The sequence below is a fragment of the Giraffa tippelskirchi genome, chromosome 7 (assembly GCF_054371585.1).
Source record: "Giraffa tippelskirchi isolate mGirTip1 chromosome 7, T2T-mGirTip1v1.2.pri, whole genome shotgun sequence".
Lineage (NCBI taxonomy): Eukaryota > Metazoa > Chordata > Mammalia > Artiodactyla > Giraffidae > Giraffa > Giraffa tippelskirchi.
Window position 1 is genome coordinate 89,587,625 of NC_137281.1, and position 26,554 is coordinate 89,614,178.

At 42.0% G+C, this 26,554-nt stretch overlaps 1 protein-coding gene across 19 annotated transcripts in view; it reads left to right on the plus strand.

Moving 5' to 3' along the window:
- The first annotated feature begins 342 nt into the window (after positions 1 to 342).
- Positions 343 to 26,554, plus strand: part of CHD8 (chromodomain helicase DNA binding protein 8) — a 56,527-nt gene continuing 30,315 nt past the window's right edge. For 4 of the 19 annotated variants that reach the window (XM_081506723.1, XM_081506731.1, XM_081506726.1 and 1 more), the window contains exons 1-5: positions 343 to 401; positions 19,513 to 20,570; positions 21,461 to 21,832; positions 22,553 to 22,938; positions 23,913 to 24,027. In XM_081506723.1, the coding sequence (XP_081362849.1) occupies positions 19,728 to 20,570; positions 21,461 to 21,832; positions 22,553 to 22,938; positions 23,913 to 24,027 (1,716 nt within the window). In that variant the 5' untranslated portion in view covers positions 343 to 401; positions 19,513 to 19,727. Of the gene's footprint in view, positions 402 to 1,299; positions 1,457 to 14,224; positions 14,277 to 16,970; positions 17,058 to 19,512; positions 20,571 to 21,460; positions 21,833 to 22,552; positions 22,939 to 23,912; positions 24,028 to 26,554 lie in introns of those variants that run through there. The other 15 variants (XM_081506733.1, XM_081506739.1, XM_081506736.1 and 12 more) reach the window with 7 other exon arrangements.

The following is a 26,554-nucleotide window of genomic DNA, read 5'->3' on the forward strand; positions in this document are numbered from 1 at the left end:
ATACAGGTAACTAAATGTTTTAGTTTAGAGCGCCCCCAACGGCGGGGGTCAGGAAAAGAAAGATGCGGAGAGATCCGAAAGCCCGTGAACGGAAAGCGGTCGGAGACAAGGTACCGCCAGATTTTATTTTCAATCAGGCATATGTGTGGTTGCCTCAGCCTTTTAGGACCTCCCATCCTCAAGAGACTTCCTGGATGGAGCTCACATTACCCTGCTGGAAGAGGCGGGGCATCGGCCCTGCCATTGGCGGGTGGGAGCGTAGGTGGGCGGAGCAAGGGAGCATGGACTACTAGCAAGCTAGATTGAGGCGAGGGCTGGCCATGCTCCGCCGGAAGGCGCCTTGTTCTCCGAAAGGGTGAGTTGAACCGCTGGCTGGAAAGGAAGCGCCAGGACTTGTTCAGGTAGGCTTTCAGCACACGCCCGCGGCTCAGTGCTGGTCCAAGAGTGTTTGCAAAAGCTGAGGCTCTTAGATTGGTTTTCATAACTCATCCTCCTCCTCGTTCCCCCGCCCTCTGTCCTTCCCCCAGTTGTGCGGGATCAGGTGCTGGGTGATGCTACGGACTGAACCATTCTCCTTTGTGAGAGGCCGGGGGAGAGGGCGGCTGCCGGCCCGCGGGGCCCGAGCCGGGCTGAGCCGCGAACGCGGCTACCCCGGCCCTGTGAAGTTTTTAGGCCTTGTCATTTCATTACTGGGCATCGTGTAGATTTGAGGCAGATCCGTTTTCTCTTTGCCCCTTCAGAGGAGGGAAAACTCCCCGGCTCCGTTTGGTTACTCCATGCTTTGGACTCAGAAGTGGGAGTTTAGGATTTGGGGGTGGGTTTTTTTTGTATTTTAGCAATAAAGGTGGTTAGGTGAGCATGTGCGATTGTTTTACATTATTAGGTGTAATTTCTGTGGATCTTTGGGAGAGCGGAGCAGGCTTTTGGACAGTGTTGAGAGGTGGTGGGACGAGAGGAGCTCAAGCTTTGCATCTCCATTGACAGGTCCGCAGAGCTCACTGGTTTTCTGTTGCATTATGTAAACTCTTCAGTGGCAGAAGACCCCTCCTCCTTCCTCGGAGCGAAAGCAGTTTCTTTATTTACTTGTCTCCATTGTCGCAGGAAATTTCCCTGCCTTTGCGGCAGCTGTGCAAATGCAGCAGCTCCTACCTTTTAAGGGGCAGTCCTAAATGATTAAGGTCTGCAAGGAAGAGGTGAATAGTGGTATATAGATGTTTGGTGGACCAATCTCTTTTCAATGACAGAGAACCGTGAGCCAGAGGTGGAAGACTTAGAACTTGATGTCTTTTTCTTTTAAAGAATAGACATAGTGGAATCCCCCAAACACCAGAGGAGCTGCGTGTTCTGTCTACTGCATCCTACCATCGCCCTAGCATCCACAGCTTGTTTACTCTTCATGTTGTTCTGAACCTATCAGTTCAGCCGGAGATTCTCTGCCTGTTATCCTTAGCATCAGGTGAGGTCCTATCCACTGTGGGGCACTTTAGGTACTAGAAGGTGAGTTTGTGATTTGAATAATATTCTCTTGTTAGTCCATTAGATATGTCTTCTGCTTAGGAATTTCTTTTGTATTGATCAACAAATAGGTTTCAGAACAGACTGTGGTCCACCTCTTAAGGCGAGAGCATGGGAAGTTTCTCATTCCAGATATTTTGGATTATCCCACCCCTTAAAGGAAAAGAAGAGTTATGATAAGGAAAACAACGTTTTTCATTTAAAGAGACAGGTAGTAAGAGTGGTATGCCAGTGGGTCTGCAAGGCAAAATGAAGGACGTTGGCCAAAGAGAAGGTACGTGTGTGTAAAGACAGGCTTCGGGGAAGGTTTAAAACTGCAGTAGCAAAGGAGTAATGGATTAGGATAAGAGATTTGATGAAACAGAGCATGGTTAGTGACACATAGTTCTTGGTTTCCTCATGTTTGATCTATCCTGTGCCTCTGGCCTTTTGAGTATGTCAGTTCCCAAACTGACAAAATCCATTTAGACATGGATAGAAATGATAGAAATAGAAATCTGCTGAGCTGGTTGTGAATCACCAGGAAACACAGATCTTGTATTTCCCGGGACAGTCTCCTCTGCAGCACCCGCTGGGTGATGGGGTGAAAGAATCTTGACATTGTGGTAACCACCACTGCAGAGTTTTGGTTGTAACAGGAAGAAATTGCCACTTATTATTAGAAGGGTCAAGTTTCTGGTAGGTAAGGTAGGATGGTGAAGGGAATTGATCTTTAAAAGAAACCATTGTACATGTCTCCTTTGAAAAAGGTGAGGTTTTTCTGGGCAAAACTAACACTTTATTAATTTGTGGGTTTCAAGCTCTGTACTTGCTTTCTGAAAGAATGAGATTTGATATTCATTCAAATGAATGCTAAATGCTTTGAAGATACTGTTTGTTTACAATCCTGCAAGAGTTAAGCTATTTCTGAGCTAATGTTTAGCCTAATAACTGAAGGATAAACAAGACAATATTGTTCTGGACCCTCCACCCTCAGCCTTAGAAGTAACTCCACTTTTATGGAGCTGTATTTGAACCAGTCCCTGATCTGCGGGTCTTTGCTTGACCTACCCTTGCACCCACTATAACCAACTTAGTATTTACTCTTTTACTTTTAGCATTCATTTCATCAGTAAACTATAATTTCAGATCCTACTCATCTCCTCGTTAATTAATTATTTACTCTTTTTCTCACAGAGTGGGTGGTCTTCCTTTCATCCTTCTGTTATAATTTTGTTCACTTTGCCTTTTATTTTGACTCACTGACATTGTCCCTTTTCACATCTGTCTTGAGACCATTTAAGAATGCAAAGAGACCCTGATTTTCAAAAGGGGTTCCTTTGGTGCCTAGTATCCAAATAACTTGGCTTCCCTGGTAGCTCAGCTGGTAAAGAATCCACCTGCAATGCAGGAGACACTGGTTCGATCCGTGGGTGGGAAGATCCCCTGGAGAAGGGATAGACTACCCATTATAGTATTCATGGGCTTCCCTGGTGGCTCAGATGGAGCCTGGATTCCACCTGCAATGTGGAAGACCTGGGTTCGATCCCTGGGTTGGGAAGATCCCCTGGAAGAGGGCATGGCAACCCACTCCAGTATTCTTGCCTGGAGAACCCGTGTGGACAGAGGAGCCTGGTGGGCTATAGTCCATAGGGTCGCAAAGAGTTGGACAGGACTGAGCAACTAAGCACAGCCTGGCACCCAAGTAACAGTTGTATTTCTATGTAGCATAGCTGTTGTGTGAACTGTTTACTATTGCCTAAATCTTTGTTTAACCATTTATTAAATTTTGAATTATCCTGGATCCTCTTCTCCCAACCTTAACCTCTGTTTTGTTTTGTGTTGGTTCTTATATGAAGTTGTAGTTTAGCTCTTTTTCTTTGTTTTGCTTTTTCTGACTAATTCATATTGCCTTTAAAATTTTCATTGTTTCTCTATATTGCAAAATAAGTCCACCTCTTTGTAGTTATTGGTCATTTTATATTTAAACTACAGAGTATGTTACTCTCTGATATTTCTCATTAAGCTGTTCAGTCGGTAACGATTTCTTTTGCTGTTTTATTACCCATCACTTTCTGTCCTTCACTAAACTCTTGGTTATTGGTTGTCACATGAAGCACAATAGTCAACTTCGCTGTACTTTGCATGTGTGCTCAGTTGTGTCCAACTGTTTGCGACGCTATGGACTGTCCCCCGCCAGGCTCCTCTGTCCATGATATTCTCCAGGCAGGAATACTGGAATGGGTTGCCATTTCCTCCTCCAGGGGATCCTCCCAACCCAGGGATCCAACCCACATCTCCTGCATTGTAGACGGATTCTTTACCACTGCACCGCCTGGGAAGTCCTGTAAGTTAAAGTATCTAATTGTTGCCTTCAGATCCTACCGGAGAAGTTTAAAAAAAAATAAAGCACTTAATTTCTACCCCTGTATATGTTACATGATAATGAGAAATCTAGCAGAAAGACTGGCACAGATAGTTACTTTCCAAGCACCTTTAGCAGGGTGAATCCAGGAATGTATTCCAAGCAATGGGACAGTGTAGGGAGCCTAGATGACATTCAAGCCCATTCCTATTCAGACTTTTCAAGTATATTCTCACTAGTTTGTTTGAAAAGAGTTTTCAGAACATAGTCAAATAAAAGTACAAAAAATTGCAAAACCAAACCAAGGATTTTAAATATTACATACCTTTGTGTGTGTGTGCGTGTGTGCTAAGTTGCTTCAGTCGTGTCTGACTGCAACCCTGTGGACTGTAGCCTGCCAGGCTCCTCTGCCCATGGGATTTTCCAGGCAAGAATACTGGAGTGGGTTGCCATTTCTGTCTCTAGTGGAATCTTCCCAACCCAGGGATTGAACCTGGGTCTCCTGCATTGCAGGCAGATTCTTTATTGTCTGAGCCACTAGGGAAGACCACCTTTATGCGTAATTGTTAAAAGCTTGGCTTTGTCATTGAAAGAATGAAGCATTCCTGATTTTATTCCCTCAGTACATTTCCAGAGAAAGTTATTGTGGATGGCTTATTTTTATTTGGTATTTTCAGGCTTTTTTTGTTTTTAAAGTTTTAAAAAGGTAATTAAATGACAGATTTCTAAAATTACTAGATAATAACCAAATTACTAGATAGTAATAGGACTGTGCTTTTTTCCCCCTGTATGTCAACACCCTAAATCTGATAGTTCTGATTTGTTTGGTAATCCCGATATTCCAGTACTAACACCTTTTTGTTTTGTTTTGTAATTCTCCTTAAACTATGTTAGTAACTTTCTGTAAAAGAATATATATTAATTGAATTCTTAATTTCATCTGAGAGGAAGGATATTCAAGAGCTGTAAAGTCTTTCAGATTTCTCAAATTGTCTCCGTGGTTTTTATAAAAACCTTTGGAATATCCCACCTCCATTTTCTCTTCCACTACATAATTTGGGGATGCAACATATCTTTGGGAATTATTCTTAAGTGACATGGGTATTCAGAGGTACATGGTCCCATTAGTGATACATGAATTTATTTTTGATTGGTTCTAGGAAAAAAACAGTGATTTCGGTAATTTGGCAGCCTACTTAGAACCAAGTCATAATAGTGTTTTGTAATGGAACATGAAATCATACTTCACTTATTCCGTGATTTTTCATGTCCTATTACAGATATCAGGTGTGTATCAGATACTCATCCATCTAAGTAAACTTAATGACAGGCACGATTTTTCAGAATTTTTGAATAGGGTCTGCCAAGTTGCATAAACACTGAACTTTCAGTGTTTTATTCTTCATTGCTTCCATTCAGCCCCAAGTCATTCTTTGTTTATTTACACATTAAATCTCCTAAACATGTAGTGCTTCTGCCTGTTTTTCAGGTGTGCCTCTTGGTGGGGGCACTTTTTCCATGAGGTCTTAAATATATATGTGGGTAATGGTCACTTCCATTCACTGCTATCCTGAAAGTCATGGGAGTTAAAATTTGAGGCACCGGGGTCTAGGGGCATGTGAGCTCCTGAGGAGTAGCCTAGTCAGTTGCAGAACTGGTAAGTTCCCACAGGCAGCCTTGTGCAGTAAGCAAAGTACTCAGATAGATACCAGCATCATTCCTATAAACACACAAAATGATTAACTGAATTACCTACATGTTGCCCTAGCCACCCATGCTGGTTGAAGTCTGTTCTGAGGTTTTGAGGTTAAAATGTTATCCTGCTTTCTCAGCACAGTAGTGCTGGTCTTTTTATCCTGCCCAGCAGTCTGGCTATTCTGATTATGAAACTTTTGCATCTACTTTAGTATCCCACCATTCAGCTTAGCAGATCAGCTCAGTCTCTAAGGAGTAATTTTGCTTTGAGAGAAACCTTTAGTGGTACTCTTTTAAATTATTGGACAGGGAGTAATAAACTCCTTTTTATTTGCCTACTGTGTGCCAAACATTGTACATAATCTTTTAATCTTCAGAATAACCCTGAAAATGTGTGTGATGTTACTTTCATTTTACAGAAGAGAAAAAAATAAGACTTAGTGAGGTTTGATAACTTAACCAGGAGTAGGACTCGGGTCTGTGGGACTTCAAAGCCTCATTCGTTATCATCTCCCCCCATTTAGAAATTCATTGCAGGCCTCTGGAGAACTGTTTTTGACCACAGTGTTAGACAAGTAGGCATTCATAGCTTATTAAAGCTGTACCTTTAGCAGTTGTAGGGCCTTGAGAATGTAAAATTTCTTTTTGTCTTTGTATTTCTGTCAAAAGGAAAAAAAAAAAGAATAATAGTTTCTTTTATTTAACTTAGTTATTTTGAAGATAAGATTATGTGAAATACTTTAAGCTCTACAGAGGAAAGTCACTCGGTCAGTCACAGGCAACTTCATTTTTTAGCCAGTACAAGTGAAACTAACTCACTGACTTCATCATCCCATGTCACTGGGTCATTTTTTTGTGCCTAGAGGCATAAGTGAGATAATAACAGTGTTTCTCTTCCCCTGCCACACATCCTTTTTTTAGCATAAATGTTGCAATGAAAACTGCTACTGCTAAGTCACCTCAGTTGTGTCCGACTCTGTGCGACCCCATAGATGGCAGCCCAGCAGGCTCCGCTGTCCCTGGGATTCTCCAGACAAGAACACTGGAGTGGGTTGCCATTTCTTTCTCCAATGCATGAAAGTGAAAAGGGAAAGTGAAGTCGCTCAGTTGTGTCCGACTCTTAGTGACCCCATGGACTGCAGCCCACCAGGCTCCTCCATCCATGGGATTTTCCAGGCAAGAGTACTGGAGTGGGGTGCCATTGCCTTCTCCGCAATGAAAACAGTCCCTCATAAATAATTGAGTAGGAGTTCCCTGTTGGCCTACTGGTTAGGATTCCGGGCTTTCACTGCCACAGCTTGGGTTCAATCCCTGGTTGGGGAACATCACACAAGCCGTGCAATACAACCAAAAGATAAATTAATAAATTAAGTAAATACTTATATTTCTCTGTTAGGCTGAAAAAGTATATATATACTTGGGCCAGTTAAAGTAGGGCATGCAGGGGTGGTGTGGGAGGGCATAAAGAGGACCATGACTCGGTTACTTAAATTATATATATTATGGGGGGGAAGGTGAAGTGAGTGAAGGGGATCCGCTGTATAGTAATAAATGCAAAGTAACTTTTTGGTGGTGAGCATGCTGCAGTGTATACAGAGGTAGGAAAAAAAACTGTACACCTGAAACTTATAAATGTTATAAATCAGTATTGCCTCAGTAAAAAGAAATTGCATATATTATTACTTAAGCTGGATGTCCAAAAGTGGTGTCATTCAAGGTGAATATATTGATCCAGTTAGATATTCCTTAATTTAGAACCTAGAATATTACTTTCATCTTGGTGAACACGCACCAGTGAAGAGGAACTTCTCCAGGTCCAGTCTAACTTGACCTCAGGGCACTGATCCTTAAAGGTTAGGCTCTTATTTTCTCTCTTCAGACTTAGACCAAAACTCGAGGGTTTCACTGGAATAAAATCTACAATGAGGCTGAATCCATGCCCCATTTTTGAGGCATGTGAGTATGGTTTCATCCATTCACTTTTTGCCACAGCTTTAAATTACCCACCACTGAGGCTTTTAGGGTCCCAAGCCTAAAGGAGATAACGAAAATTTCATGGCTTTCCGTAGTGATTGCCACACTACAGGAAATAGTCTGTTATGTGTATTGGATGCAGCCTCTTTTGCTCCATGTGAAAGCTGTGTCTGCTACAGGTCCCAAAGAGTAAAGATGCTTAGGATCTTTTGATGCCTCTTCTGAATGTCTCTGGTAGGAAATGTGCTGCTGCCTGTGTACTGTCTCGGCAGTCTGAGAGAAGTGTGTGGTTTTGGTTAGATACCTTCGTATTACGCAGCCTCCCCCAATCCCCACTCCCACACACCTTTGACTAGAAGTTGAAAATGCATTCCTTCCACAAAAGTACACAGGGTGCCCATTACCACCTGATAAGCAAAGGAAATACTGTAATAAGCCGTACACAGACCTTGCCCTTGTGTAACTTGTGTTCTATATGGGGGTGAGGGAGGCTGGATAGCAAACAATTATATAGTCAGTTAATCAGTCTACTACAAAAGAGAAATTATGGATGTTACAGAGAATTTATAATAAGGGCATATAACCTACACCATAATATAGTTGGGTTGTTAAGAATGTGGCTTTGGAAGCTACACTACCTAAGTTTGAATCCAGCCCCACTTTCCATTAACTATGGAATGTTGAGTCAATTGCTTATGATTTGTGCCTCGGTTTCCTCATCTGTAAAAATACAGTTATTTCAAGTTCAGTCTGCTAATACATTTTCATTGTTTAAAACAGGGTCAGGTGTGTAATGCACATTCAAAAGTTTGGCGATTTTTTTGTCTGGGAGGTCAGGGAAAGCTTTTCTTTGAAATGATGGGTTGAAATGAGATTTGAAGGATAAGTAAGAATTAAATGGGCTTCCCTGTTGGTTCAGTGGTAAAGAATTGGCCTGCCAATGCGGGAGACACAAGTTCCATCCCTGGGTTGAAAAGATCCCCCTGGAGAAGGAAATGGCAACTCACACTAGTATTCTTGCCTGGGAAATCCCATGGACAGAGGAGCTATCCGTAGGATCACAAAAGAGTCAGGCATGACTCAGTGACTAAACAACAGCAAACAACAAAGAATTAAATATGCTAAACGGATGGGGAACAAGTTGGAAGGCAGTTGCAGTAGTCGAGGGGAGTGGGGATGGTCAGTTGACCCAGAAGGGTAGTGGGGCAGAAGTGGGTGGATTTGAGGGATGTTTAGGGGGTGAAGGTAGGATTCTGAAATACTGGATAGGAGTGGTAAGGAGAAGAGTTTCTGGTCTCTTCAGCCACAGCTTAATAGGAGATGCTAGAGGGTGATTACCTTCTGTGAGTGCACACGTGGTAGTGGGTATGGAGGAGACCACCAAGAAATCAAGTCTCCTTGAGGTAGTAAGCCTCTTCTAGGGAGAGTTGGACAACTAGGTCAGTCAGGGAAATTGTAGAGACTACCAGGAAGAGCTGTTGAGTAAGCAAGTGAATAAACAGGCCTGGAGTTCAGACGTCTTGCCCAGAGATATAAATGAGAGACAAGTATATAGGTAGTTAGTTGAGGAAAATACTGAATTGAGACCCTGTATATGAACTGGACATCCCTGAAGGTACAGAATGAGAAAAAAGGAAGACCTAGGACCAAAGCTTGGTGAACTAAATGCTGGTAGAGGGGAAGAGTAGCAAAGAACTGGCCAGAGAAGTAGAAGGAAAATCAGAGAAGTGTGATGTTCTGGAAAAAAGTGCTTGGAGGGATGGGGTGAGGGGGTGTTTCTGAAATCTTTATCATCCTTCCTTGGATCCCTGAGAGTTTTAATTTAGGTCTCTAAATACCCAAAAGTCAGATGCTAGTGACTTAGAACATCTATAGCAGGTTTAGGCTGACTGAAGCCAATTAGTTAAACATGATCTTCAGACTCTAGAATCTAAACTGTAGTTATTCCTGTTTGCTGTAAATTAGGTCTAATATAGAGGAAGCAGTGGCTGCAGTGCATATTCATGCTGGTAGATATTAACCTGCTGAAATTAATTAATTATTTTGAAGACCATTAATCTGGCTGGTGATCCCCTCTAAGGCTGACTGGCATCTCCCAAATTAGGTAGAGACACTGGTAAAAACAATTTTTTTTCCAACTATTATCCAGGAACATTTGTTGAGTACCTCCTAGAAACAGTGGTTGTATATCAATATTTATTAGAAGTGTGCGAGATGTTTCATTAATCCTTATTAATGACCCTGTAATTTGATGCCCCTTTGTACTCCAGGAGATAGTGAAGATTGAGGAGATAGAGGAACTCCAGGAGATAGTGAAGGACAGGAAAGCATGGTGTGCGCCAGTCCACGGGGTCACAAAGAGTTGGACACGACTTAGCCACCAAACAACACCACCACTTTGATCTCCCTTTGTGCAAAGGAATGAACTAGACTCAGAAAGGTTTATTTACTTCGTGAACAGGAACTTGAACCTACATCCCTCTGACTTTAAGCCCATGAGGCTTCCGCAGACAAATATATCTAAAATAAGAATTAGGAGATAATTATCCCAAAAAAGTACTTAACAAAAATGCTATGAAAACTCATATGGAACTGACTACTCTTAGCTTGATAGTGAAAAGTAGAGATGTGTTAAATCCAATGGACAAGTTTTAAAGTTATATTATTGGAGATTGTGCTTTGTTGAATGCAATTGATCATTCTTTCCCCCTGCAACTCTCTACTCTCTTTGCTTCGGTTGCATTGCACTTTCTGCTTCTCTAGCTTTGCTGTGTCTACCTGCTTAATAGATGTGGCTTATTCTGATTCTTAAATCCTGATATTCTCCTGGGTTCCTCTGTAGTTTTTCTCACTCCACACCCAAAATCTCAAATTTGGGGGATTCCAGCTAAGTGTTTTGTTTAGCCTGCAAAGTGTTTAAAACATTTTAAAAAATTAGTTATCTTTGTTTAAAACCTGGAAGACTTTCATAAAGCTCTGTATTTCTGGCTTTTGGAAAACCTAAAGTTCTCTCTCAACCTTGGATTTGTGTTTCCATATGGCAACACTTAACTAGAGCTGAACAGCAGCTGCTCTCTTTGGAGTGGACATTCAGTTCTTCCCAGACCCCCAGCATTCTCTGTTGTCTTCCCAACAGTATTGGTGCAGTGTTGTATATACTAGCTCTGCTCTTCATACTCCCTGAGTTGTCCCCACTCTTAAAACTACTATTTTGATACTGATATTTCCAGATCTGTCACCAAGCCAACTTTTAGATTTATACATCCAACCTCCCATTGAATATCACTACTTGACATGCTATAGGCAACTCAGACTACAGTGGCTGAACTCCTCTTTCCCTGTAAACTCTAGGTTCTACCAGTTTTTATCCCCTAAGTTTTACTAAACTCTCTCCCTTCCTTCCCTTCATTACCTTTGGAACCACATTGCTATGATTCGGGTTCTCATCATCTTGTTAGAATTCCTGGTTGCAAACCGCAGAAATCGTCTTTTGACTAACTTAAGCTGAAAGGGAACATATTCGAAGGATGTTGTGTGGCTCACATGGGAATGCTAGAGGATCTGATTTAGAAAATGATCTAGAACCAAGGGAAGTTGGAGACATGGAGAATGTGGGCAGGATCAAAGCACTGATCGTCTGTTTATGGTGCTGCAGAATTCCAGTGTCTGCCATCGCTGAATATTGTCTAGCTGGTTGGTTCTGGGTCTTTGTATTGCCACTGCAAAATCAAGGTTTTCCACAGGAGTGTCCACTTAAACTGGGCAAAGTTATGTGTGTACTTCTTCCCCAACTGGAAGGGGAAGTAGAACCTCACCCCTCATTTCAGTGCCCCCCACCCACCCACTCCAGCTCTGTAATGGGACTTAAGATCCAGTCTTCCATTGAAGACTTTTACCTTGATTTATTCTCCAATATAGGAAGGCAAGGGGGCAGAAAAAAAGAAAATCAACAAATATCCACATTACAACTCTTTTTCTGGACTACCATAGCAGCCTCCTAGCTACTTCTGTGTCCTCTGTGCCCTCATCCCCCAAATCTGTTCTCTCTCCAACAGCCAGAGCTAGCTAACTAAAATGCATATTGATCGTGTCATTCCATTTTTCAGTGGCTCCTTGGACAGCTGTAAGAAAATGCTTCAATGTGGCATTCAAGGCTTTTTCCTTGAAAGGTCTGCCCCTTATCTCCCCCTTCAATTTTTATCTCCCTCTGATTTCTTCTTTGTGATTTACACTTAGGCAAAACTGAACTTCTGAACTACTTAGACCTTCCTCTATATATCTCATACTGTTTTTCACTGCCCTGCTTTGTTTTACTTTTCCTCTTACTGTCCCTGTTGCCTGAAGACCCCTTTCTTGTAGCTCACCTTCCCTTCCCTAGTTAACTCCTCAATACCTTTTCTCCTAATTTATTAAGTCCCTTTCACCTTAAATAAAGCCTGGCGTTGATTTCATTGGACATTTGTCACTGTTGTCATAGTCCCTACTCTTCCTGTCTCCCTACATGTATACACAAATGTACTCCTTCCTGTTTTAGGTTCTTTGAGGGTGAAGTGAGTGAAAGTCACATCCAACTGCTTGAGTGGGTAGCCTTTCCCCTCTCCAGGGGATCTTCCCAACCCAGGGATCGAACCCAGATCTCCCGCATTGCTGGCGGATTCTTAACCAGCTGAGCCACAGGGGAAGCCCAAGAATACTGGGGTGGGTAGCCTATCCCTTCTCCAGCAGATATTCCCAACCTAGGAATCAAACCGGGGTCTCCTGCATTGCAGACGGATTCTTTACTAGCTGAGCTATCAGGGAAGCCTCTTTGAGGGTAGAGATTGTCTGATTGATCTTTGGTTCTCTAATGCTACCATATTACTCTGTATATTGTATGCTCAATAAATGTTGAGATAATGAAGAGGTATTTGATGTGGATCCTAAAGGATAAGTAAGATTTTGAGAAAACAAAGAAATGGAATAAGAATAACGTAATTTGAAGGCAAGTATACTAGCTATGCCCAGATGAGAAAAAGTAAATGACAATATTGTCTATTTTGGCCAGCATATAAGTGTATATGTAGAAAAATAGTGGGAAATAAGACCAAAAAGGCAGGGAGTTTCCTGGTGGTCCAGTGGTTAGGATTTGGCTCTGCCACTGCCTTGGCTTTGGGTTCAATCCATGATTGGGGAACTAAGAGACTGCAGTCCACAGGGTGCGGCCAAAAAAAAAAAAGACTGGAAAGGCAAAGTGTGGTCTTAAGGATTATGTCTTAAGTAACAGGAGACCTTTAAAAGTTTTTAAGCAGGTGACTGATTTGGCCATCCTGTGTTTTAGGAAACTAATCTGATAGCGGAAAGAATTAGTAGGGGGAGAGATCACTTATGAGGCTTCTTTCTGTTACACGAGCTGCATAAATGAAGTGGCAGCAGAAATAAAGTGAGAAAGTTGAATCCTAACTTTGCCACTTAGTTTCATGGTTGTATCACTCAACTCTAAGCCTCCGTTTTCTCATCTGTGCAACAAGAGGACTGAGTTGATGTGATTGGCAGGTCGGCCAGCTCCACTATCTGTGATACATTTTCAGGAGAGCCAATGGGACTGGGCAGATGGTTGAAAAGTGGATACAAGAGGAGGTTTCAGATGCAACTTTGATGTTTCGAGCCTGAGTGAATGGGAGAACAGGATTGCTGTTTACGCCAGTGGGAATCGGGTGTCCCAAGCATTAGTGGTAAGGCGAAGATCTTTAAAAACAGGAGCTCTAAGGCCAAGTTGATCTTCCTAGTTTGTATCATAGAGCACAGAAAGTAGGATTTCAGTGTTGAGAGTGGTTACATTTCAAGGGAAATTAGTGGTCAGGAGGTAAGCAGCTGTTTTTATTAACAGTTTACTTTGAGGGATTTAAGCTTGTACCATCATTGTGGGGTTGCCAACCCTCGGGAACTAGAGTGGTCTGAAGTGGCACTGCAAACTGGACACTGGCCCATATATCAGATGGGCTGAGTTTCAAGAGCAGTGAGGTGAGGGCCCGGGCCCAGGTTTGGGGGTTAGGAGTAGGTGTGTATTTTGGAGGGGGAGGGCTTGGGAATTGTTCGTAGGTACCTGTGATTACTTTCTAGAAAGTGATACTGCTGCTCAAGGGTTAGACTATCAAGAATGCAATTTCGGTTGCAGCAGAGAGAGCGCTTCATCTTTGAAGAGTTAAGGGCCCCTTGTTCCAGCAGTTGGGCTGACTCACTCCTCTGATGGACGGAAGATGTGGCCCCTTTTAATGGGTCGTGGGATAAGGGATAGTCACTACAGCAGAGGAGCTGACAGGACTAAGAGTCAGGGGATTCAGAGGGAGGCGGAGTTGGCCTAGTGTGGAGCCCTCTCTCCCGAGTTTACGCTGTTTGGTGTGCAGAAAAGAGTGTTGGTGGTGGGGGAATTGAATCTCCAGGACTAGTTTCCCGCAGCCTGAGACCATTCCTCTGGCCAGGCACCTTTTTTTTTCAAGCAAGCTGCAGGCTTCGCCTCGGCCCTGGAAACCGGATAGGCCTCTCCGTGCGCTCTCAACCTAACCCCGCGGTGGAGGGGGAGGGGGAAGCTCTGTTTGGTCCCACCCTTTGCGCTGTTTTGCGTCTTTGCGCCTGTGGTGAGTGGCAGCGGAGTGTAGCCAGTAAGGACGTGGGGCGGGCAGGAGCATCAAGTTAGGTTGCGCAGGAGGAGGGGGAACTGGTGCTGGAGAGACAGCGAGAGGGGCGAACCGGCCCCCCACGGCAGCTGCAGGTAAAGGCACCTCTATTACCCTGCTGGGGTGAGACACAGCTCCTTTTCTCCTTCAGGGCTTGTCGGACCTTCCCGCCTGTAGCTTCCGCCCTAACATTGCTCCCACCCGGGCATCCACACCCCCCCCACCCCGCATCTTCACGTCTTGGCCATCCCCACCCTGGAGGGCACCCCACTAGCTCACTCCCTCAACTGCATGTACTTCATCTCCATTTTTGGGGATCCAGTTGCCAGAAATCTCCCGCCTCTGCTGTGTGGGCCTTACTGGCACCAACACTGGCAGTATGAGCAGGTAATGTACCCGGGTCCCCGCCACCCCCGCCTCCAGTCGCGTTTCCCTCTCCATCAACCCCATACTTCCTTACCTTTCCCCTTCCCTTCTTCCACAGGAGTACAAAATTTCTGTACTTTCTCCTTTACCCCTTGGACGTACGTGCATGGTTTTAGCGTTCATAGTTGCCTATTTTGCTTTCCCTGTTTATTCAGAAGGACTCACTTTACCAGCCATGTTTGCCCCAAATGTCCATACTCCTGATTGAGGTGTGAGTGCTTTTTCCTTCAGTAACTGGGAAAACAAACAAAAAAAAAGAGCAGCCACACATTTGGCAGTGAGAGTGGTGAAGATAAAGAAAATGGCCTAGGATCTCGATATTCTTGAGGAAATCTCCTGAGTGGTTCCTCAAGTTAATAGCTCCATTTCTTATGGTCTATGTCCTTCCATCCTGATCCTTAGCTGACTCTTAAGTTGTGATTCCATTCACATAGGATGTTTATTTCCCGTTTCTTTATGAGACTTGAGACCCTTTGGGTCTCACAGATGTCTCCATGGTGCAGTTTTTAAATCCTTCTCTTTTAAAATTATATTGACTATCTTCATTTTAAGCCTTCGGATGTATTTTATTTTCAAGAGATCTTTTCAGATTGCTTCTATCTTTTGTTTCCATAACGTGTTTATGTCTGCCTGCCTGCCACTGATCCTCTTGAAAGGATACAGTTTCCAATAACAAGGTTTATACTTTGAAGTAAAATAGTTTGTTCTTTGAGCAGTTAGAGGTTAAGTGGTCATGGCCAGTACTTTGTAAAGGTGCAGCCCTCCCCTCCCCCAAAAGGTCATTTGTTGTCACTATGCCATTTATCTGTTATCTTCTAAAAGGATGGTCAGTATAGAGAAATCTGTAAATGGAGAATGGATATCTGTAGATCAGTTTATGTAATTTTATGTATTAGACAACTAGGCTGATTTCTGTTGCAATGTTTCTCATCTATCATAAACAAAATGATGAACTTCCTTTTGAGAGGCCATAAGAAATCTTACCCCTTCCCAGAAATGTTGACAGTCTTTCCAAACCAGGCATACTTCTTTCTCTGTCCACACCCGTGTGCCCCCCTCCACCCCCCGCCATGTTGTCTTTTATATATCCTCACAGGCCAAGAGATATGGTCCAGTTTTATTGAATATCAATAATGTAAACAGTGAGATCGTTTCCATTTGACAAGTATAAAATAACATTAAATGTACATTTTCAAACTTCACATACCTTCCATCTCCCAGTCGAGAATCACTGCTTTGTTGAAAGGTATGGGGAGACTGAGATTGAAAAGTATAGAGTAGAATTAAAACTAAGTCCTTTATGATTGGACAGACAAGTTGTTTTTGAAATGGGCAAGGGTACCAGGAGGCACATAAAATAAAAACAGGAGAGTTGGGACTCTAGATTTCTAAGAAAACCCAGAAGAACTATATTAACGGTGGTAAAGCTGCAGAAAAACATCAGTATTTATTTATTTCAAGGGGAAGGAGTAGTTTCTCCTTAAGGTGAGATGAAGGGCTATTATATAAAGAATCTCTCTGGCATGTTATCTGGAAGTTTTAGGTGGATAGCTTTGAATTTTAACCTTAACTGACTAGTTAGTTCTACTTCCCTCATGTCCCACCCCCCCACACACAAGTTTTCTGTCATTAGTCCACTTGTTAGTTTGGAATTATGGAGAATGTTTAAGTACAACCATCAAACTGTCTTTTGAGCATATGCATATGTTTCTCTTTGGGTCAATGGAAGGTGAAGGCTGGCTTTTCATTCTCAATATGATAAAAGTCTGCTATGATTTCTTTATCTAGGGAGTTGCTTTACTTATGGTTATCTTAAGGGTTTCATATATTTGACTGCTTAACATTTATTTATTTTTGTTACCAGGATTTGAGTTACAGAAAGAGAATTCATGAGGTAGATGAACTTGGTAGAATAGGCCAGATATGGGTATAGCCAGGATGACCCGTAAGTAAGAATAGGAGGGAGTAAGAAAGTTGGAGGTACATTTGGAGAAGGTTTATTCTTTTGAGAGTCAAGGACAGATTTAAAGGTGTGAGTTAAAAAAAGAAGCCATAGACTAGGATTAAAAAATTCATATATGATGAATTAGATCAGGTAGGGGTGAGTTGATGGAATGGGACTGAGAAGTAGTGAGACTTGAAGGTGTGGCATTGTCAGTGGTGAGATTTTTTAAATTATTGGGCCTTGACTGAACCAGGAGAAGCAGGAATTTGGCCCCCAAATTGGAAAGGGAGATAAATAAGTACATTGACCTTTAAGAACTTAATGCTTGAGTCATATGGAAGTAAGGAAATATTTCAGAAGCTGTTAACCTCGTTTTTCCCATTAAAAAATGAGATCTCTCTCTCTCTCTCTCTTTGAGACTGGGCTTTGCGGAGGGAAGAAAGAGCATTTGGGTGAATAAATAGCAAGGAGTCCTGGAAAGGACAGAATACTCCATGGAAGAAAGGCAAGTTATAAACTATTTTCAGTGTAAACTTCTAGTTAGTGGGAACTTTCACTGTATTTTTTGTGTGACACCTAAGTATTAGATAGTTGGTGTAGCTTCTCTGACAGTGAATAGGACGTGAAAAGATAATACGTAGCAAAGTAGGGCATAACTAGAAAAAAGATGATGGAAGTGTTGAAAAAATTTATAAAATTATTGAGTAGATTTTCATTAAATTAAGAAATATCTATGACTCTTCTGATCACCATTTTGAGTAACTTTGGGGCAGGCATTAGATAGGAGAGGCTGGAATGAGCTTGTGGAATACTTTAGCCAGGAATGGGAAGTGTCGCGGACCTTGGTTGAGATGTGAAAGGATACAATTACTGAACCTAGAAAGATCTTGTTTAACATTGGTGGAGATGCCATGTATGGTTTGTAATTTTGACTGATGTGCCAACTACTGATGAGTCTGTTCTCTTATCTGTGTCTCAGTTTCCGGGCTACTTACCGACATTATATTAATTTTACAGAGATAACTGGAATGGGTTGAGGAAGAGGAAAACAAGCTTGGGGTTTGTGTGGAGAAGTCTAAAGTCTAGTCTGTTCTGTGTCACTGACAAATTTCTTCTCTGGTGTCTTCTAAAAGTAGGACAAATGGTGTTACCGAAGCTTTCCTGGATTGACAGATATTGATATCATATACAGAAAGCAAATACTACATTTTCGTATAGTTACATGGTAACATACTTAAGATTCCTTGTCTTAGTTTTTCCTTTTTCCAACATTTTATATACTTAAAAGCCCCACATGTGGATTTTGTCAACAGTTTCAGTTATTTGTAGGACAGTTTTTCAAGATAGGAAGTTTTCTACTGTCTTATCTTAGAATCAGGGAGTACCAGTTAATTTCTCTAAGAACAGAATGGTTCATTTCAGACACCACAGCACTTATTTTAATTCATTTAAATTTTTTTGAGTAGCTACTGTGTATGTGATATTCATCTGGCACTTGACAGATCGCAGATGAATAAGATGTGGTCCCCACCATTCAGGAGCTCTTCTGTCTTGGAGAAAGAGGAGCTGGGCCACCATGCAGGGTTGTGCAGGGCGTGCATTGCACATGTTCATTATCATCACAGATAATATGTTTAGTATGACACTTTTCCAGCAGATGGCAGACAAGCATCTTGAGCAGGCAGCTTTTTATAATTTGCACAAAGGAACCTCTTGGGCCTTCAGAGGAAATGGACAAGAGACTTATCATTTTAATAAAATGTTAAATATAAGTGCTTTAAATAAGGTGCAGACAATGTTATGCGTATTTAAAGAAGGTGAGAGTTTCCTTGGTGGCTCATCAGTAAAAAATATGCCCATCAACACAGGAGACGTGGGTTCAATCCCTGGGTGGGGAACCCACTCCAGTATTCTTGCCTGGGAAATCCCATGGACAGAGAAGCCTGGTGGGCTATAGTCCATGGGGTTGCAAAAGGGTCAGACACGACTTAGCCATTAAACAACAACAACAAAGAAGGTGAAGGGACTGAGTCATCACAAATTGCTCACCTTATGGAGGTGCAGGGCTCGCCTTACTGAGTAGGAGATCTTTGAGGATGTTAAAGATTTTAGCTGGAAGAGATGTTTGTGGGGAGGGTGATAAAGTTGTTCCAGGCAGAAAATACAGCAAAATGGGCAAAGTCATGCAGATGGGAATGTCATTAAGGGAATTGGATTATCTGTTTGGACTGAAATCTAGGGTATATATAGGAAGTGATGTGCATACAGGAAATGATGAGAGTGAAAGTTGGAAACATAAACTGGAACAAAATTGTAGAATTCTTTGAATCTTTTGCTAGAGAAGGTTTTGATCTTAAATGTGAGAAAGCGGGGAGGGGGCTTCATAACAGAAGCACAATGTGTAGATTCGCTGATAGGTGAACTAAAGTTTGTGAATCTTCCTGGGTAACATTGTACTATAAGCTTAGCAAGATTACCCAATAAGCTTGGTTAAAGGTGTTTATTTTTGCCAGTAGTAAGTAGAAGTATCTGAATTATAAGGAAAAGTTACAAAATCCAGTATATCCAGAAGCCTCTATCTGTATTCACTGAAGTATTGCTGATATATTGTTAAGTTCTATCAACTTAATCTGAAGTAGAAAGTGAATGAATGTTACATTTCCTGTTCTGTACCTAAGAATGATAATTGTGAAAAGAAATGGACAGAGATAGCTGAATGATCTTGACAGAAGCTTCAAAGTGTGTAGGTGTAAGAGCCCCAAAAAGGGGTTGGCTTATTTCTTTTTTTCTCTTTTGGTTTCAAAGCAGAAATATGGATGTTCTTTCTGCTGTGTCTCTGTCCTCAGCTTACCTCACATTTCCCTCTTCTCTTACTATTTTGATGCTATTTGATGTTACAGGTAGAAATTTTCCCTGAGGTCACCGCCTTTGCTTACTTGTCATTTGTCTTTCTACAACAGGAGTTCCATCATCTTCCTCTGAAGACCTAGCCATCTTGCTCCATGAAGGTCAGGACAGTCTGACATGCACTTGTTTCTTGCCTCTTTACCTGAAGAGTAGTCCTCTTCCATTGTGTACATTTTTTTCTTAATAGGGGAGGGGAGGGGAGAGCCAGTACCCCCCCTCCCCTTCCCTCCTTAAACCTTGGGGAAGTAACCCCCATTGCTTTCCCAAGATGGCAGACCCCATCATGGATCTGTTTGATGACCCAAATTTATTTGGCCTGGACTCTCTGACTGATGACAGCTTCAATCAGGTCACACAAGACCCTATTGAAGAAGCCCTTGGACTGCCAAGCTCTCTGGACTCCTTGGATCAGATGAACCAGGATGGTGGAGGTGGTGATGTGGCAAATTCATCAGCAAATGACTTGGTCCCCCCACCAGAGGAAACAGCCCCCACAGAACTTCCCAAAGAATCAACAGTTCCAGCTCCAGAATCTTTAACCTTGCATGATTATACCACTCAGCCCATCAGCCAAGAGCAGCCAGCCCAACCTGTCTTACAGACACCAACGCCAACATCAGGACTTTTGCAGGTCTCCAAGAGCCAGGAGATCCTGAGCCAAGGGAATCCTTTCATGGGTGTCTCTGCCACCGCTGTCTCCTCCAGTAGTGCTGGAGGACAACCACCTCAGTCCGCCCCTAAGATTGTTATCCTTAAGGCCCCACCAAGCTCCTCGGTCACTGGTGCCCATGTGGCACAAATTCAGGCCCAAGGTATCACCAGCACAGCTCAGCCCCTCGTGGCTGGCACAGCCAATGGTGGAAAAGTCACTTTTACCAAAGTGCTAACCGGCACTCCCCTTCGACCTGGTGTTTCCATTGTCTCTGGTAATACAGTGTTGGCCGCCAAGGTCCCTGGGAACCAGGCTACTGTTCAGCGCATTGTCCAGCCCAGCCGACCAGTAAAGCAGCTGGTCCTACAGCCAGTTAAGGGTTCAGCTCCTGCTGGAAACCCTGGGGCCACAGGGCCCCCACTGAAGCCTGCAGTTACACTGACCTCTACACCCACCCAGGTGACTTGAGTGAAAGGGGGAGGTGAATTTTGGTTTAGTAGAGGGCCCAGCAACTGTATGAGAGCAAGCACATGAGAGCTGTCTCTAGGAAATCTGCTTAAATTCCATCTTTACTTTTTATCAGTTAGTGTTGATAGCCACGTTATTTGTTACTTACGAAGTGAAAGCAGGTAGTGTTAATGTATTTTTTGAGCTCTTACTACATATTTACTTTGTGCCTAGCTGGTGCTGAACAAGATAGACACAGTCCCTGTCCTTACAGAGCTCACCATCTGCCAGGAAATACAGACCTTAAGCAAGAACTCACAGTGATGGATGATATAAAGTTATACGAGTACTATAGGATGCAATGGGAACAAAGAATCATTTTTGAAAAATATGTGTATTTATATTTGCAAGACTTACAGAAACTATGTGTATCTTTCCTGTTCTTATTATTAAGATTGTCCTCCTCCAGCTTTGCCCAGTGAAAAAACTTGTTTCTTTTATAAGAAAATAAAGGCGCTAGCCTCTGAATCAAGGGCCAGAAGAATTTGGAGGAGGGGAAGACAGTGTTCAGATAAGTAGGGCTGGTGAAGAGAAGCTCTGAGGAGGTGGATTTTAGTTCAATATAAAGACTTTTATTCTAATAGGTTTCCAAAAAATGGAATGACTGCCTTAGAAAATAGCAAGCCTTCCAGCAGTTTTTCAAGAATAGACTTGGTACCCACTGTCAGAGGTTATAGAAAAGATTTATCAGGACAGATAGGAAGATGGACAAAGGGGATTGTACTGTCTTTTCTGACCCTCAGTTTTTATAATTCTAGGATGAGGAAAACTGGTATAAATATTAAGGGCTCTACACTTCTTTAATGTCCTACCTCTCTTGCACTTTCCTCTCTTCACTCTAGGGTGAATCGAAACGCATCACGCTGGTCCTCCAGCAGCCACAGTCTGGAGGTCCCCAAGGACACCGGCATGTCGTGCTAGGGAGTCTACCAGGCAAGATAGTGTTACAGGGCAACCAGCTAGCAGCCCTGACTCAAGCCAAGAATGCCCAGGGGCAGCCTGCCAAAGTAGTAACTATACAGCTGCAGGTGCAGCAACCACAGCAGAAAATCCAGATTGTACCACAGCCTCCATCATCACAGCCACAACCCCAGCAGCCACCCTCCACCCAGCCAGTGACTCTCTCCTCTGTGCAGCAGGCTCAGATAATGGGACCAGGACAGGCCCCGGGACAGAGACTTTCAGTACCCCTCAAGGTGGTGCTGCAGCCACAGGTGAGACTTAACATGTTGAGTTAAGAAGGGAAACACGCTCTTAGTCCCCCTGACATTATCCTCCGCAACCACTCACTGTTGAATGTGGGGCCAGTGTAGATTCGTATCTCTGAATTGAGATGCAGGCTTTTCTTGCAGCCATGGGAACCTTACTTTAATTATATCATGAAAAGATTTCAGGGTTATTGTTGGGTTTGGGATAAGAGATGATTTGTCTAGTATTTGTCTTTAAATTATTTTACTTACAATCTTTTCCTGATATCCTTGTGAAATGAAAATGACCGGAAATATCGCCTCATCTGAAAGATAGTCTTGAAAAGGTCAAGTGCTTACCTATCATTCCACCCCCTACTCCCCCCACCCCCCACCGCCCCCAGGAAGATAAAGGTAGGACAAGAATGGAATTTGAATTTTTTTAGTAGCCTAGACACCAGTTTTGTCTGTATTGTTTGGAAATTTTACAGAATTGTGGAGATGAGTATTGACATTAGAAGCATGGCTAAAGGATATTGAAGGTTAATTTGGCACAATTGCCTTTTCTCATCCCCATCCCACCAAAAAATAAAAAAAAGTGTGCCTCTAGGTTCAGTAAAAGTTGATAAGAGTCTCATTCTTAAGGAATTAGAGAACTAACGTTTCTAGCCTGTGGGCTTCAGAGCTGTTTTATTCAGGTCATTTAGCTATAAGCATGTTGAAATTGTAGTGTTTTTATTTCTGTAGGCCGGCTCTTCCCAAGGGGCCTCTTCTGGGCTCTCCGTAGTTAAAGTTCTCAGTGCCAGTGAAGTGGCAGCTCTGTCCTCACCAGCAAGTTCTGCTCCCCATACCGGTGGCAAGACAGGAATCGAGGAAAACCGTAGGCTGGAACACCAGAAGAAGCAAGAGAAAGCAAATCGGATTGTAGCAGAGGCCATTGCTAGGGCCCGTGCTCGGGGCGAACAGAACATACCTCGAGTCCTGAATGAGGATGAGCTGCCTAGCGTCAGGCCTGAGGAGGAAGGGGAGAAGAAACGCAGGAAGAAGAGCAGTGGGGAGAGGCTCAAGGAAGAAAAGCCAAAGAAGAGCAAGACATCTGGTACCTCCAAAACCAAGGGCAAGAGTAAGCTGAAGTAAGTGCCACCCTTTGCCGTTTTGATGGGACGTGTGGGGAGAGGGCATCCATGTTTAAATTCCTGTTTTTAAATTCATGCTGTGTATAGCAGCTACAGAGTTCAGGGGGATCTATCATAGAAAATAATAAGTCCTTTCTCTTCTCTGTCCCAGGTGAACATCAAGGCCTGGGAAAGACAACCAGTCTTGAGTTAGGGGTTATGTGTAAAAACTGTGTTCTTCCTGATTTTGTATCACTGTAGTGTGAAAGACTTCTCCCTAGCCCCCTACGACCCACACCGGTAAAAGACAGCTGCTGCAGACATAGCTGCCCTGTTCTTGCATTTCATATGTGAACTGGAGAAGATTTCAGCAGCCGCTGTCAGCCTTAAGCAGTCTTGACAGAACCATGGCTTGCCACATAACTCTTGCCACAATTGAGTGTGCTCTCTTCCTTCCACGTCTTGTAGCTTCACTCCTTTCTCTCTAGCTTTTACTCCCTGAGGTGCTTCAGGCTTTGTGGTGTAATTATAATAGTGCTTTATATTTGTACAGGGTTTTTTAGCTTAAAAAAGCAAGTTTCATATCTGTTACTTTACTTGATCTTCAACAGCTGTCACGCTAGGTTTTATCATCAGTGTGTGCTAGTTAGAAAACTAATGCCAAGCTAGTGACAGAACTGGAACTAAAACGAGGCCTTGTAATTCTTAGTCAGAAATTGGTTCTGCTGTGTTATGCTACCTTCATTCAGGTATTTGTGAATACAGTGGTAGCAAAAATTTGTCAAGTCTGGTGTAAAAGCCAGCTGGTAGTTTAGAAGCTCCAATATCCTCTTTTGTTTCAAACACCCTACTCAATAGTTATGTGTCCCCAGACTGAATTTCTAGACACTCATGCCTGGAGGCTTCATATGTGATAGGTTAGATTAATTGTATTTTCTACTCCTAGACTTTCCTTGCCTTCACTGTAACTGAATTTGTTTTTTCCTTTTTAGCACCATCACTCCTGTGGTGGGTAAGAAGAGAAAACGTAATACTTCATCTGATAATTCAGATGTAGAAGTCATGCCTGCACAATCACCCCGGGAAGATGAAGAAAGCAGCATTCAGGTAAAAGAATCCCTAAAAAACTTCATGAAAAGATCCTGTTTACTTCTGACAGGCAGTCCAGGAATAGTGAGAAACCATAAGCCTATGCATATTTCAACAGGTTTTCTAAACCAGAGGTAGGCCTGAAAAGTAAAAGAAGCAAAACCTGGTCATGGTCATGTCTTAAATTTTATTTATTTTTTTTAGGCAAAACGTGTATTACTGTAAAAATGCGTATTACTCTACAATGGTCATTTTCTCAAATTCCAGTGTTTCAGAGACTGAGCAGATACGCAATTATGCTACCGTTGTTGTTTTGGGTATGTTAGTACTTTGGTCTTTCTTAGAACAGTCCAGCTGTCCCTTGTGCATTACTTCTTCCACACTTTAGGGTTTTGACTCTGTGAACTGGGGTGCTTAAGGCACAGTGTTTTTGCTACGTTTTAAAGGTGAGAAACATTGGGAAGAGAATAAAAAAAGCTGGATCAAAAGAACTTTAGTCCTTTGTCTCGGTTGCCTTATGGTACCATCTTTGACTCTAGTTTCCAACTATGGAAAGAAGAAGCTATTAATGATTCAGGATACCCATAGTACTTCTGAGTAGGTCTAATGGGTCTGGCTAGTTTACTAAGCTATATCTAAATTCCTTATCTGAAAGTGGAGGTTTGGACTAAACAAACCTCAGGTGCCTCACTAGCTATCAATACTTTATAAATGTCTCCCCTCTTCCTTAATATATATTCACTGCATTGATAAACTGAGACTTGGGTTCTTCTGGGGGATATTAACATGTGAGAATAGCCAAGACATTTTTGAAAAGGAGAATGAAGCAAAAGCTAAATTTAACAGACATTAAAGTATATTATGAAATTATAATTACCAAGAGTTTAAAGAAGAAATAGCAGAGTGTAAAACAACAGAGTCTAGAAACAGATCCAGATAGTTCTGAGATGTTAGTATGTAAGTTAAAGGCCATTTAAAATCAGTGGAGAGAATTGGCTGGTGGTCCAGTGGTTAGGACTCCGCACTTTCATTGCTGAGGGCCCGGGGTTCAGTCCCTGATCAGGGAACTAGGATACTGCAAGCCACATGGTGCAGCCAAAAAAAGAAGAAATATATAAAATCAATAAAAATCAATGGAAGGAAAGATTAACACATGTTAGGATGACTACTCATATATGAAGAAATAAAACTGGATTTCTTGCATTACTCGTTAAGAAAAACAAATTCTAGTTTAATCAAAGGTCAAAATGTAAAAATTGAAATCATGGACCTTTATAAAACATGAATGAGTTTTTTAAAATAATTTAAAAAATCAGGTAGATCTTTCTAAGGAGTGTATTAAAATTTCCAAGTCATAAAGGGAAGGATTGATATATTTACTGTATAAAAACTATGCATATGTAGCAATAACAAAAAATGCTCTAAATAGCATAGTGTTTATAAGACCAATACCATTTCTTGGATTCTCATGTTAACTCTGTTATTTACTAATATTGTCACTTCAAACAAGTTTACTTAACCTTGTGATGTCTCAATTTCTTCATCTTTAAAATACAGATAGTAATATCTACTAAGTAGGGTTGTTAGGATTAAATGTAAATGTTTACAAAGCACATAGAACAGTGTTTAGGTAAGAGAGCATAATAAGAGTTATATATGTTTGTTAAATAGAATTAAATAAAGTGTTATATAATCAAAACACAAAGTGAGTATGGCAGAAACTATCAAAGTATTGTAAAGTAATTATCCTCCAATTAAAAATAAAATAAAATTAAAACACAAACTGAAGGCAAATCTTTGTAATACAAGAATTAATAAAATTTAAAAAGTGGTATATTAATTTGCTAGGGTTACCATAACAAAATACCACAGACTAGATAGTTTAAACAACAGAAATTTATTTGCTTACAGTTCTGAAGGCTAGAAGTCCAAGATCAGGAGGTCTGGTTACCTCTGAGAACTCTCTCCTTGGCTTGCTGAGGGCCACCTCCTCACTGTGCCCCCACATGGTCTTTCCTCAGTGCGTATATTCCTGTTGTCTCTGCAAGTGGCCAGATTCCCTCCTCTTTTAAGGGCACTGATCCAGTAGTGCCCACCCTAACTCAATCACCTCTTTAAGGCCCTGTCACCACAGAGTCACATTCTGAGGTACTGGGGGGTTAGGATTTTAACGTAAGAATTTGAGGAAACACAATTAATTGACCTAATTGTGTTTCCTCAAATACCAGTCTTGGCAGTGGAGACCTCACAGTCCCCCAGTTCTCCTCCCCAGATGTAACTTCTGTTATTATTTTTGTATATCCTTCCAGAAATATTCTTTACTTTCACGAGCATTCTAATTCCACTTCCACTCAATGTAAGTATTCCATACCTATTCTTCTGTACTGTACTTTTTTCTCTAACAGTATATCTCAAATATAGTTCTTTATTAGAAAAGATAGATCTAGCCCATTCTTCCTCACACTCTTTTTTATTATGAAAAATTTGAAATATACACCAAAGTAGAGAAATTATTTAATGAAGCCTCACGTTCCATCATCCCAGA